At 47.7% G+C, this 13754-nt stretch overlaps 1 protein-coding gene across 3 annotated transcripts in view; it reads left to right on the top strand.

Annotated features, from left to right (window-relative positions):
* The window catches only part of ahdc1 (AT hook, DNA binding motif, containing 1), a 20823-nt gene extending 7519 nt beyond the window's left edge, over positions 1-13304 (top strand). For 2 of the 3 annotated variants that reach the window (XM_079655040.1, XM_079655038.1), the window contains exons 3-6: positions 5336-6607; positions 6715-8396; positions 9248-10826; positions 11996-13304. In XM_079655040.1, the coding sequence (XP_079511166.1) occupies positions 5426-6607; positions 6715-8396; positions 9248-10820 (4437 nt within the window). In that variant the 5' untranslated portion in view covers positions 5336-5425 and the 3' untranslated portion in view covers positions 10821-10826; positions 11996-13304. Of the gene's footprint in view, positions 1-4882; positions 5022-5335; positions 6608-6714; positions 8397-9247; positions 10827-11995 lie in introns of all 3 variants that reach the window. The other variant, XM_079655039.1, reaches the window with a different exon arrangement.
* The last annotated feature ends 450 nt before the right edge of the window (positions 13305-13754 follow it).

Raw genomic sequence — 13754 nt, 5'->3', positions numbered from 1 at the left:
AGTTTCCAGAAGTATCCCTGCATTTCCTCGCACGCTCGCACTCCTAGCTGTTCCCAGCTGGCGCGGTCGGTCACATGACCTGACCGAGGGGCGGCCATCAGCAGAGCCAGGAAACTGCCTGCAGGAGTGGAAGATATAGAGGAGAGAGAGCGAGTGTCAGGCTGAGTTGAAGATGAGGGAGGGGTGTTGAGGAGTGGGAGAGAAACTGGGGGAGGGATGAGAGAGGGAATAGTGAGAAGGAGAAGTGAAGAGGAAGGGGTAATACACTCGTCCTCATCTTAAAATAACTACAGCATGTAGGTTCCTGCAGAAACAACAGGAGGGAGACAGTCGGAGGGCGAGACATTCAAAAGGGGGTGGGGGGTCCTGGTTTAGTGTTGACTCGTGTTTCGTGCTACTTCTCCGGTCCCCTGTGTGAATCCTTGGCTGAGCCACCACTGTATCTGGTGTGTGTGATGTGTGTTTACGTTAGATGTGTGTGTCTGTCTGCCTCTGAGTTTGTCTGCACATATGGTTTATGTGTTGCTCTCTGTTCATTCGTACGCTTTGTGTGCGTGCTTGTTGCAAGCGTGCGTGCACACATGCTTGCTCTTGGCAGCAGATACAGCACACACACTCATGATGGAGATCATCAGGCATTTCCTGCCGTTAGGGATGTGGGGTTTTTTAGAGGGTGAATGGTGGGGGGGGGGGGGCAGGCAGGACGGGCGAGATGTGAGTGAGGAAAGAGAGGAGAGGTCAGTGTGAAGGAGAGTGTGAGTGGGTGGGGGGGGCTGAGGGTCTGTATGTAAGTGCGTTAGTTGGACGGAGTGTGTGCGCAGCTACAGCCCAGCCCAGCCTAGAGTTCAGCTCTGATTTTGAGGGGTGCTGGTGGTAATTTGTGTGCAGGCATGTTGGCCCCAGTAGTTTGATATATGTGTAGAACTTTCAACGCCCCCCCTTGGCACACCTAGGAAAACTCGAGCTTGCAAACCCAGGTCTGTTGAGTTTGGATCGGCTCTAATTCTAGCTGTTCAGTGTTACTGCCTGTTGGGCTGTATTGCACAGTATAAGTGTATAAGGCAAGACCTTATAACTTCGGGTTTTTTCATTAAGTTAAATTAAAACTTATTTGGCTGAGCATTGAGTAAATAGTGAAAACTTTCCTCCCACAGTATCAGTTTCAGAGGATGTCTATGTACTGTTTAGTTTGTGCCTATGTTATGAGTGTGTTCAGTAACGCTTCTGAAGTCCAATAAATTGTGTTTTTTCTTCTTGAAATTGCTGTGAAACAACATCAATATGCAAAAATAAGTTTCTGTTTTTTAACTCCATACTAAGAGAGCCATAATTCATGCTAACGTTTATTTGAGTTCAGTGGCCACTTTAATACGCTGCTGTGTGATGTCAGGTAAAGTTGAATGTTTCATTGAAGAAGTCAAACAGACATTTTCTATCCTGAAAACAACATAAAAACACCTCACAGAAGACTTGAGATGTCACTTAGTCATCAACTTGTTTTTTTCCCATTCTTTCTTTCTCCGATTTTTGTTTAAAAAAACCCTCTTGTGCCTTGTTGTGTGTTTGATGTAAGAACAATAATAAGCATAAGAAAAAAACAACAACTTAAAAACAATTGATGATGCGCTGTACTTCATTTTCAGCATCAAGAGGAAAGTACAATGTAAATCGTTATTGAGGAATAAAAATAAACCTTGAAATAAAAGGAGAAATTATAAGAAAGCTTTTTAAGACTGGACTGTCACGCTCGGCCCCCTTAAGTCTGAGTGTGAGGGGGAGGACCAGTCGGCAGGATCTGACTCTGGTTTGTAAGAGGACAGAAGTGCAGATATTATTCTGGGTTCATGCCATGAAGGGTTAAACAAGTCATTTAAAAAAAGCACTCATTAATGTGTGTTCTAGGCTGATGGAGCTGCAGGTTGAGTTAGGGTGGAGTTGGTGTGGAGGAACGAGGCTGGTAGTTGGCTTCTGCTCGGTGTCACTCAGCCTCTGTGGACCCCCCCTCCTCCCATTTTCCTCTCCTGGCCTCATATACACTTTCTCCATCTCTCCCCCTTTCTCTGTTTTATCCCCTCTTTCCTCTTATCTGTCTAAACCTCTCTGGAGCTCTCCCCCTCCTCCCCCTCACCACCTCTCTCTCTCTTTTTCTCCCCTCCATGTCCCCCTCCCTTACACCCCCCCATGCTGTTTCAGTGCTGCTGCCTGTCTCTTAGCAACAACTGCACACCCGTTAGAGCTCAGTGAGTGCTTTTACAAACACACCCAGGAAGACACACTTATTACACACACACACACACACACACACACACACACACACACACACACACACACACACACACACACACACACACACACACACACACACACACACACACACACACACACACACACACACACACACACACACACACACACACACACACACACACACAGGGTCTAGTTCCTCATTCAGGGTTGATGCTAGCAGGCCTGTGAGTCTGCAAGCCTTTGTGGTGTTGAGATAGATGGGGAGAGAATAGATATGCTGTACAGCTCCCATGTACAGGATGATTGTTGCTCTCTGTGCACGACAGGCCAACTGCCCAAACTGGAGAGAATGACAAGTCCCCCTCTCAGAGTTCTCACTGGCATGCGTGCACATTCACTCTGTGGCGTAATGTGTTGTTGCTTTTCCTCTTAGCTCACAAACTTTAATGTGCAGATGAGGAATATACAAGATCAAACATTTTCAAACAATAGTTATATGAAAGCCTCTCTTTGTGAAACAGATTCAACAGATCATCATGTGGGAGCTGTGCTGCCTGTTATCACAAAGACAATACTACGCCACTGACTGTTAAAGCCCCAGAGCCATTCACAGTCAATTGCACCAAAACGCTTTTTGCTACGTATGACGGTGAATATGTTAGAATGGCAACTGATGGATACGGGGAATGTTTGCTTAAACAATGAAGCATAGTGGGAGCGTTTGATTGGCTGGTATCTAACCTCTGTCAGAATGCCCCCCTGCTGAGCACAGTAAAAGGATGTGTGTGTGTGTGTGTGTGTGTGTGTGTGTGTGTGTGTGTGTGTGTGTGTGTGTGTGTGTGTGTGTGTGTGTGTGTGTGTGTGTGTGTGTGTGTGTGTGTGTGTGTGTGTGTGTGTGTGTGTGTGTGTGTGTGTGTGTGTGTGTGTGTGTGTGTGTGTGTGTGTGTGTGAGAGAGAGACATGTATGTCTTTATGTGCAAATCGATGTGTGAGAGTGTGGGAGGATAAAACTGTGGGGGCACATTTGCATGTGAGTGAGCGACGGTGTGTGTGTGTGACAGTGTGCACATGTAAGTGTAAGCACATGTGCAGCAATGTTTAATTAAAGCATGTGTTCTCCTCCTTCCCTCATACACCGGTCAGATGGAGCCTTAATTAAGGAATGCTGTTAATTAGACAAGAGAGAAAGTGAGAATGGGAGAGAAGCCAGGCAGGGAGGGAGTGGGTGAGGGGGTTAAAGAAAGTAGATGTTGTGTTTTGTGTGTGTGTCCCAGTTGTGTCATTCCTCAGAGAAGCAAATGTTGGTCTGCTGCTCCATGTGTGCAGCTCTTAACTCTACTACAGCAAAACTCTCACACGCCCCCTCCTTCTTCCCCTCGGTTTCCTCCCCTCCTCTCGCCTCAACTTTTTCCTCCCTCCTTTGCCTCTCTTAAATCTGTCTGGCTCTGTCTCTCCCTCCACTCACCACCCGTTCTCTGTCTCAGTCACATCTTTACCCTCCCTATACACTTCTTCTGTCTCTCGCCCTCTTTCATACTTTCTCACACATTCATGCTCTTATTCATGTGCCTCCCCTCCTTGTCCCCCTCTTTCTCTTTCTGTCTCCCGCTCTCTGTTCTCCCTCCCTCCTAATCAGAGCCATATGTTGGAGAGGGAGGGAGGCAGAGCGATCTCAGGATGAACAGGATTGTGTTGTATGTGGTACAGTGTTGGAGCCAGCAGTGCGTGTATATGCGTGCAAGTGTGGCACGCACTCTTGTATTTCTGTTTTAAATGTGAGTCACGTGTTAATCCAAAAAGCATGTGTGGTCCAGATTTTGTAAGACTTGTGTGTGTGTTCTTCTGGCAGACTTTCCTTCAATTTCTCGTCTGCTCTGGGTTTCTATAATCCCTCTATAGTCGCTGTCGTCCTGTCACCTTCATCTCTCCATCCTCTCAACACCTCTCTTCATCACCTCTCTGCCTCCCCCTGGTGGCTGCAATTATTCACACATTCTCGTTTTTGTTGCACCCTCCAAGTCTAGAGCTTTGTGATGCATTTCAATCGTTTTTTGTGACGTGGCATGCAGTGTGTGCTTTTTACACCACTATTCAATTTGACTCTGCTCACTTCAATATTGTGCGTTTTAAAAAATGTTTTGGGGCAAATCTGTCATTCCCATACATAATACACAATATATTACTCCATGTATCTCATTAAGTAGTTTTATATAGTTATTTATAGACTAGATAACGTCGCACTGGCTCACACGAGTTCCTATTGTCTGCGGGTAAAACACAGATGAATTGCTAACAATAATTAGAGTTTTACGCTTTATTGCAAGTCATCCTCCAAAGTAATAGCGTCTGATGTTGGATGGTGCAGCTCTCACCAAAATACTGATTTTAGTCTGGTTTGATATATGCTGTGACATCATGTACTAATCTCTTATTCTCTTTTTCTTTCTGCTCCACCCTCCTCCTCCTCCTCCTCCTCACTTTTTCTTGTGTTTCCCCAATCATAATTTCTCCCACTTTCTCTAACTCGCCTCTCACTTCCTTTGTCTGTCTGTCTGTCTGTATTTCCGTGTCTGTGTGTATGTGTGTGTCTGTCTGTCTGTCTCTCACTCTATTAAACTGCACGGGCAAAGTACAGGCAGAGGGGAGAGAGAAGTATCTGAGCTCTCCACTGCAGTATTGATGACCCAATGATCCCCTGCAGAACAGAGCCAGTCAGGCAGACAGTGTGAGGCTCAACTCAGAATCAAAATCAGAATCAGCGCCACAACCATTCGGTAAAAGCAACTGATTGTGCCGGGTATGAATGGTAAATGTAATGCCTCTGTGTGGGTGGCACAGTTAATAGATTAGAGTGCGTTACGAATTAGGTGTGTGGCCCGTTGCCAAAAAATCTTTCACATAATCACAATTTCATCAGTGTTGCAAATGTTAGATTGTTTTTATGTCCAGAGTTGATGCCATACAATGACCAATGCAACAAGGAAATGTTAACGTATTTATGGACTTCCTGTGCTTTTAATAATATTATTTTCTCTAATAATCTATTATAATATAATATTTTGATATATGTTTTTATTTCTCTCCTCAGGGCCATTGAATCAACTCTCCTGTTGTTAGAACTACTCCTTCAGGTACCAAGAAGAAACGCTGATTTTGATTCAGCAAGACTGTTCACTGAATGAGTAGCGTGTCAGATCACCTACATTCAGGCCAAACTGGGGCTCCAGTGGGCTGTGGTGAGACTCGAGCAGAGGAAAAAGCGTGTGTGGGGGAGCTGGAGGGGCTGGCCGGGCCTGAGCTCTGGACCAGGGAGCTCGGGCTCCAGGAGGGGTCCCAGGATCCCTCTAATGATGGACTGGCATCGGTGACCCCGGACCACTTTCCCTCCTCTCCTTCCGCCCTGGCCAACGGCCTCCACCGGCAGGGAAGGCTGGGGCACAGCCGGCGCAAAAAGACTGACACTCACACTGAGACACATATGTTTGCAGAGACACTTAGAAACATGCAAACGCACATAAACACGGCTGTGCATGAAAAGGTTGTTTCGCATGCAGGCATGGATAACTGTGGGCACATGGATATCCATCCACATACGGGTTCTGTAGGTCCAAAGCTCTCCGGAACTCTTACACCCGACGCCATACGCACAACTTCACCTCAACCCCTGTCTGTGGCACTTGGCAATCATCCTGCCTCGACCAATCAACGGAAAGCCCCGGTCCTCAATGCAGAGACTGAAAATCCCTCCACTCTTTGTCCAGTCCCTGTTGGCCCCACCCCAAACACAGGGTCCTCTGCTCTTCCTGTGGAGACAGAGAAGAAGTATGCACTCCGCAGCTCCGGACGTCCACGCTTCCCCTGTCACCTGCGCAAATCCTCCCGCCTCCGCCGAGGCATGGAGGATGGGGAGAAAAGAGCAGGAAGGGAGAGGGGAGGAGAGGAGGAGCATGAAGTATTAGAGGAGAAGATCTGGAGGGTTAAAGAGGAGGAGGTAGCTGTTGGAGAGAAGGAAGTGCATTCTTCTGTGGAGGCTGTTCTCCCCACAGCTCCCCCTCCTACAGACATCCCTATTGCTCTAACTGTACCCAAACCTGCTCCTAAAGCTGTACCCAAACCTGGGCCCAGACTTGGGCATAAACCTGGACCTAAATCCAGGTCTAGGCCCCCACCAAAAGTCCAGAAAGCAGCTCCTAAAAGTGTGAAACAGCGTCAGGCAGCCATGGCTCAACGTGCAGCTGCTCAGCTTCCATTTACGAACACATCAACCATCGCTGCAGCTTCACTAGCCGTGAAGCAGGAACCTCTCCCCGATTTGGGGGGATCAGGCTCCAGTAACCGAAGACGTGGGCGTTTCGTAGGTGTAAGTTAATTCATAGTTACTACTTGACACGCATTCATAGCATGTATCAAAAAGATATTTACACAAGTTAAATGTGCATATGTTAAATGTTGATCTCTGCTTTACAGGTGAGGAAGATTGTTGTCAAGGTGGCTCGTATTCCCGTTAACCTCAGCCGCAGACAGAAGAGCTACAAGATTTCCAATATGGAGACAGTGAGAGATAAAAGCAACGACTGCGGCGTGGATGGCTCAGTGGTGGCTCGAGAACCGACCGCACTTCTCCGAATGAAGAACAATGGAAAGAGCGTTATGGTGATGTTTCCTCCCGGAGAGATGCCTGTTATTCTCAAGAGAAGGCGGGGACGACCCCCTAAACAGCCCCCGCCAGGAATACCGGCAGAACTTCTCAACACCCCGAACGCTGGTGGTATAGGAGACCCGCCCAAGAAGCCCCAGAGGCGGCGACGGACTAAACTTCCCGCCCCTTACCCTTCCTATGTTAATGATACTAATGATGTGAAAACAGAATATGGGGATGTCCTGTCCAAACTGGCCTTTTTGAACCGCCAGCCCCCAGTCACTGGCCGCTGCTCTCCCCCCCGCTGCTGGACACCCAGTGAGCCAGAAAGCTTTCATACCCCTCTGGAAAACCCTGGAATATCAACCTTGCTCCACCGGCTCACCGGCTATAAACGCCCCCGAGGTGGCAGAGGAGGGGGCGCTGGGAGAGGGGGAGGAGGAGCAGGGGGGGTTGGGGGGAATGAGCGCAACAAGAGCACCTTCAGTGACTTTTTTGAATCTATTGGCAAGAATCAGAAAATGAGCCCTCTGTCTGAGCATGGATTACCCAAGAAAAGGGGAAAGGGTAGGGGAGGGGGCGCCGTAGGAAGTGATCCTGGAGCGGAGAAAAAAGTTAAGAGGAGACGTGTGAAAAAAAATGGGGCATTTAAAGGGGAGGGAATGTCCATGGGGCAGGAGTGGCCCAATGGAGCAGGTGGCTGGGGGGAGGGGGGTATGGACAAGGAGAAAGCTCTGGGTGGGTATCAGTTCTGTGGATCTCCAAGAAGAGGCTTTTCCTCCTGTGAGGTTGGAAGGGGAGGATCCTACAGCAGCCCGGGAGGGGGCAGGGGGGTGAGGCCTGCAGGGGAGGACTCACAGGGCCTGTTTGCCGGATATTTCCGGTCCCTCCTCGACTCGGACGACTCGTCAGACCTGCTGGACATTGCCTCCTCGCAGTCGGACCCCCGGAAAGCTTCATCCACCCCTGGTTACGAATCATCCAGTCCAGCTACCAGCCAGAGCTGGCCCCCTGCATTCCCCAAGTGGAGCTCCAAGGGGGCCACTTCTGGGGTGGAGGGTTCCCTGCACACACATGGCTCCTCAGCAAGGCCTCCTCACAGCTATGGCAGCCTGGCCCAAACTTCCCCCACCACTTCTACCTATCCCAAATCCACTCCTCCATCTCTCTCACACTCGCCCAGCTCACCCCATCCTTCCTCTTTTGGCCATTACATCTCCAGCTACTCCTCCTCTTCTCCTGCGGTGCCACAGAGACCCTCAGACTGCAGCTTTGCATATGGATCTGGCAAGGCTGTTGGTCAAATGGGTTACTCTAACTACCAGGCAGCAGCCAAGAGAGGTTATGGTGGATATCCTGCAGCAGGTCATTCCTCCATGGTGCGGGGGGAGTCAACAGGACCCACATCACCAGGAGGAGGGTACATGTCTGTGGCCAAAAGCAACCCCTTCAGCTCCACTTCATCTCCAGAGGGTTACAAACAGTACAACTCCAGTCAGTGGAGCTACAGGTAAATCACTTGACGTCATAAAAAAGTGCTCCAAAAATAATACAGGTAATGTCTATTAAAGGACATTTCTGTGTGGTCTTTTCATACATGATATAACTTGGGGTTGAAGAGGGAAATGTTTTTACTTACGAATTAAAGTCACAGCAAGCTCAAGAAGACTTGAATTACTTAGCATGTCCACCATGTACTAATTACCAGTCAATACCTCACATAAGTAACAAAAGTGAATATATTTTGGCTTAAAAGTGTACCGTGTTTGTCAGGGAAGGAATTTATACAAGGCTGCAACAAATCATCATTTGTATTAAAGCTTATTGTGCTTATTATTTTCTGGATAAATTGTTCGATCGATAAATGTCAGAAAATAGTCAAACATGTTCATCCCAGTTCAAAAAGTTAGAGTAGTCCCAAAGATGTCACTTTTAATATTAGTTTAAACACAGAAAAGGACATTTCAATATAAAAGACACTTGAAAACAACATTCTTTGCTATTCATCCTGAATAACTAACAATTATTACATTTTTTAAATAGTTGCTTTTTTTTGTTAATCAACAAGTTAGTCAACTAAACATTATAACTCTAAATTGATATTGGTAACATCTTTAAATCGTCTTTTCATTGTGTTGCACTGTTGGAGAAGCCTGTGACTTAAGAATTTCATCGACATAACTACTCTGTAGCTATGGTTGTATGACTAATAAAGAACCTTGACCTTCATGTCATCTTACTGATCGTTGGAACTGCAACAAAGAGCAGTGAAAACTGAAATATTTGCAGACAATCGTGCAAACGTATTCCTCGACTGTGTTTGTGTGTTTTATAATTCGTGTTGCTTTTTTTCTTTTTCAGACAAGGTTATGGCGGCTGGTCAACAGACGGCTTTGGGCCTCAGTATCACGGCTACAGTGAATATGGCTCCAATGAGTCCAAAGACATCTTGGATATCTCAAACTACACTCCCCAGAAGGCCAAGCGACAACCATTTCCTGAAATTCTCTCAGAATCCTCGTCCGACTCTTCACACCTTGGCTCTGCGGCCACTGGCAGTGGACCCAGCTCCACCTGTGGCACCTACAAACTGAGCGAGGCTCCCTCTGTCAGCGGAGAGGGGGGGCAATCCAGTCTGTCCAGCCTGGAGAAGCTGATGATGGATTGGCATGAGAGTGCTTCAGGACCTTCGTATAACTGGAGCCAGAACGTACTCTTCCAGGGCGGGGGGGCCACCGGCAAACCTGCTCGTGGTCGAAGGAAACGGACTGAACCACTTTTAGAAAAAGAAGGAGGGTCTGGTTTACTCTCCGACTCCCCGTCCAGCCCATCCCCAACGCCTACTCCTGGACCTAAGCGGGGAGTTGGGGGACGGGGCAGAGGGTCCAGAGGAGGGAGAGGGGGTTTGTCTCCATGTCAGAGAGAACGGAGGGCCAAAGGCAGAGGCAAGGCTGCTGCCTCAACATCTGGAACAGTTTCTGCTGGAGGTCCAGAGGGGCTTTTCCAGGAGGGGCTGGATTATTACAGTGGAGACAGTAGCAGCCTCTCTCCCCTGGCCAACCCCAATCCTGCACCCCAATCCAGCTACCTCCAGGACCCCTGTGAGTACCCCTCCCCTTACCCCTCCACACCCTCCTCTGAGGAGCGATATCCAGCCTTATACCCTGGAGAGTCCTCTTCTTCCCTCTCACCCAGTGTCTCCTCTCCCTCTTACCCTCCGAAGCCAACACCTCCTCCCCCCCAGACGTACCACCCCGTCCCCTCCAGGACATTCTCCCCCTCCTGCTCTCCCTCACCCCGCGTAACTCCCCTCTGTGCCACTTCACTGAGTCCCTCTCAACGCCCCGCTCAGAAAGACCCACAGTTCTCGCAGTACGACTCTCCCAGCTACTGCAGCTCCCCCTACTGGTACGGACAGACGTCGCACAGCGGCAGCCCCAGCCCGCACTCCCACAACACACACTCAAACACAGCCGCGCACACACACAGCAACCCGCACACAAGCCCCCATGGAAGTACACATGGTAATACGCTCGCTAGCCCCAATGCGAACACACAAATGAATCACCATGACACACATCTTAACAACACACAGCCCCACACAAACGTACACACCAACACCACCTCCCTCCTCCAGTCCCACGCAAACCCCCACACTAACAACCACCCCCACCCCAACTCTCACCTCTCCTCCCATACTCACCCCAACCCCAGCACCAGCCTACGCCAGGGCCCCATGCCTCACTCCCCGTACCCCAAACTGGCCCTGGACTCCTCGCCCCATCAGGATGACACTGGGGGCTTCTCCTTGTCCCACCAATCCTATTCGGGCATGGGACACCGCTACCCCTCCCAAGCAGCTCAAGGGGGGGGGGTGCTGTGCCAGCTCCTGGACACAGCCAATGATGACAGCTTCAGCGTCACCAGCCTGTAACAGCAGGTGAGCTTATTTAACCTTCAAACAACGAGGGCATCCATGCAATAAAGACAAACACTAATATAAATATCAAGAGTGATTAGCCGTGTTCACACCGCAGTACGTTTCCCACTTTAGTTCCGATATAGTTCCGAAATGTCGCGTTCACACCAAAAAGAGCCGGAACTAAAATGAGTTAATCAGAACCTTTTTTACCCCCCTGCTAGAGAGCAGGTACTTTCGTGGGAGAAAAAGGTTCCTATCTATGTCTGATTGGCTGGGCGGAAAGCAAACCACGCCCCGTTAAACTCCAAAAACGTTTTGTGAAGCCACCATTTTATTATCCTCGCATTAGCATTAGCATTAGCCCAGCGCACAAACGCAGAGAGACTAACTTATGGCAACACAAAAGAAAACATGGGAGCGGTGGAGATGAGGAGGTGTCGGCATTCTGGCGATTTACTCGGAAGGCTTCAGTAGAAGCTAGTCCCCAACTTCGGGACTTCGGGTGGCAGTATACGCCGTGAAGTTGTTTGCGGCCTGCCAGTAAACCAGTAAACCCAACGCAGAAGAAGAAGAAGTGACGTCAGCGGCTTCATTTGCCTAATCCTTCCCCAGGGACTTATTCCGGTGTGAAGGCGATCTGTACTTAGTTAGAACTAAGTTCTCATGAACCTTTGTGGAAAAAGTACTGCGGTGTGAATGCGCCTTTTGATAACTGAAGAGTATCATACTTTTTCATTATTTGATATTTAATTAAGTAAATAAATATCTACTAATGATTCGCGTTACAATTTGGTGTAGCCTATCTATTTTTGATTCATTGATTCTTTTGTGAACTCTTTTTTCACATGATTGTTTAAAAAGCATTATTATTAGTTGTAATTAGAAACACTTTTAAAAACTGTTTTTTTGTTATGGAAGTGGAAAGTCTGTAAACTCTTAGGCTGAAGCACAAATACGTAGATCAATAGAAATGGAAACAGCAACAAAACCAAAGGGCAAATTACTTTTAACACCAAATCAAATTACAATCCACAAATGGAACAAAAATCTTACTTATAGTAAAGAATGTTTGCCAAGTAAAATAATATTAAGATTAAAGAATGCTTTCATTTCACTACTGTCAAAAATATCACTCTATCCTTCTTCACCTCTTTATCTCTCCCTCTCTCCTTGTGTTTTCATTTCAGGTGCATTCAAACCAAGCTTTTTCAGATTTGCAAATGTTTTTTTCTTCTTTTTTGTTAAGGAGACTTTTTGTTAGAGAGTGTGAAATGAAGGGCGAGAATTTAGCTGCCAGCTTTGGACAGTAAAGCTTTAATTCTCCAGCATTGACAATCAAGATCAACTTCAATTTAAACACGCATGCACGACACACACACACACACACACACACACACGCGCACACACACACACACACACACACACACACACACACACACACACACACACACACACACACACACACACACACACAGAAAAGCATGTGCAGATTAATTCACTACCTATACATGGACACATACATTCCTACATGTGAACACTCACTCACACTCTATGCTGGAGTAAGGGAATGGCCAAGAGGGGCTGCCAGATGAAAACCAGATGCTGATGGACAGAGACAAACCTTTTTCCTCTTCCCTTCAAGTCCTGTTGTGATTCATAAACAACTCCATTTCCCATAAGTGTGTATCCCTCCGCAAATCTTTCTGGTCCTGTTCTTTACATCTGCAACACTCTCCCTTCTTTTTCTGTCCTCTCTCAACCTCCTGTCCTCAGCTAAACCAGCAACTGTTCTGCACTACACTGACCCTGCATTTCTGTCTTGTGCCCTCGCCTGAACCGCATCTGAGCCCAAACCAACTTTTGAAATACCATGAGCCTAGCAAATGTCCCGCTCTGTGCACTCCTTGTGTTGTGTCCCATACGAGAAAAGTGGACTAAAGCGCTCTCTGCTTTTGAAATACCAGCATCTGTACATATGACTCCAGCTCCAAGCCAGAGGCCCCCTGATCACTCCGAGGGTCCGCCATCAACATGCCCTCCCCAGCGTTCTGCCATGGTTTCTCTGCTCTGGGGAGGGGGAGAGAGAACTGCAGCATGGAGACCCAACATCCTGTGTTTTGCTGTTTTAACTACAAGGGAAAGAGACATCGAAATCACACACCGGCCCCGAAGAGACTTGTTTTTCTGTGTGCAAACGTGAGAGAGAGGAGGGTGTGTTTTTGCGTGAATGCAGTGATGCATGTATTTGTGTGTATGTGCGCATTTATGTTTGTGTGAGTGTGTGTGTGTGGGGTCAAAAGGAGTGAAGCTCTCCAGACACCAAAAGTCTTGGCGGGGTCTCATTCTTTCTTTCACTCTCTCCCTTCTTTTTTCTGTGGTCTTGTGTTGTTTGGTGGTTTTTGTGATGAAAAAAAATGTATATCTGTCTGTTACATATCATGTATGTATCTGAGGTGCAAAATATTTAAATACACATTCTGTTCTTGCCATTGGTAATCTTGTCGATTGCAGACTGCTTCTTTAAGGGATTATGGGAGGTGTGAACGTGGCTGTGTGTGTTTGGGCTTTGCCCAGGCTGTCTGGGTCTGCGCGAGAGAGAGGGTTCAGGCAAGGACACGATTCGACAGGGGGGAAAGGGAGGGGAGGAGAGGAATAGATGGTGGGGAGAGGAGGATGTTTTTTAGGGGAAAGAAAGAAACCAGACTAAGGAAATCAGGAAAGAGTGTCAGAGATGTTGCCACTGAAACAAAATGTACAAAAATGTACTGTTTCAACATTCCTCATCCAAATAAGGGAATAGCGTAACGGCGTAAAGGCTGGTGGTACCAGAGAGCTGACAGGAAGGGAACCCACGCTCATTTCATGTCCTCACAGGAATACTTGCTATAATAGAACAAACATTATACATCTGCAGCTTGTGTGTGCGTGTGTGTGTGTGCCAGACAG

Source organism: Notothenia rossii, assembly GCF_949606895.1.
Source record: "Notothenia rossii genome assembly, chromosome: 10".
NCBI lineage: Eukaryota > Metazoa > Chordata > Actinopteri > Perciformes > Nototheniidae > Notothenia > Notothenia rossii.
The sequence above is the reverse complement of the archived record's forward strand: the minus strand, read 5'-3'. Positions and strand labels throughout refer to the sequence as shown.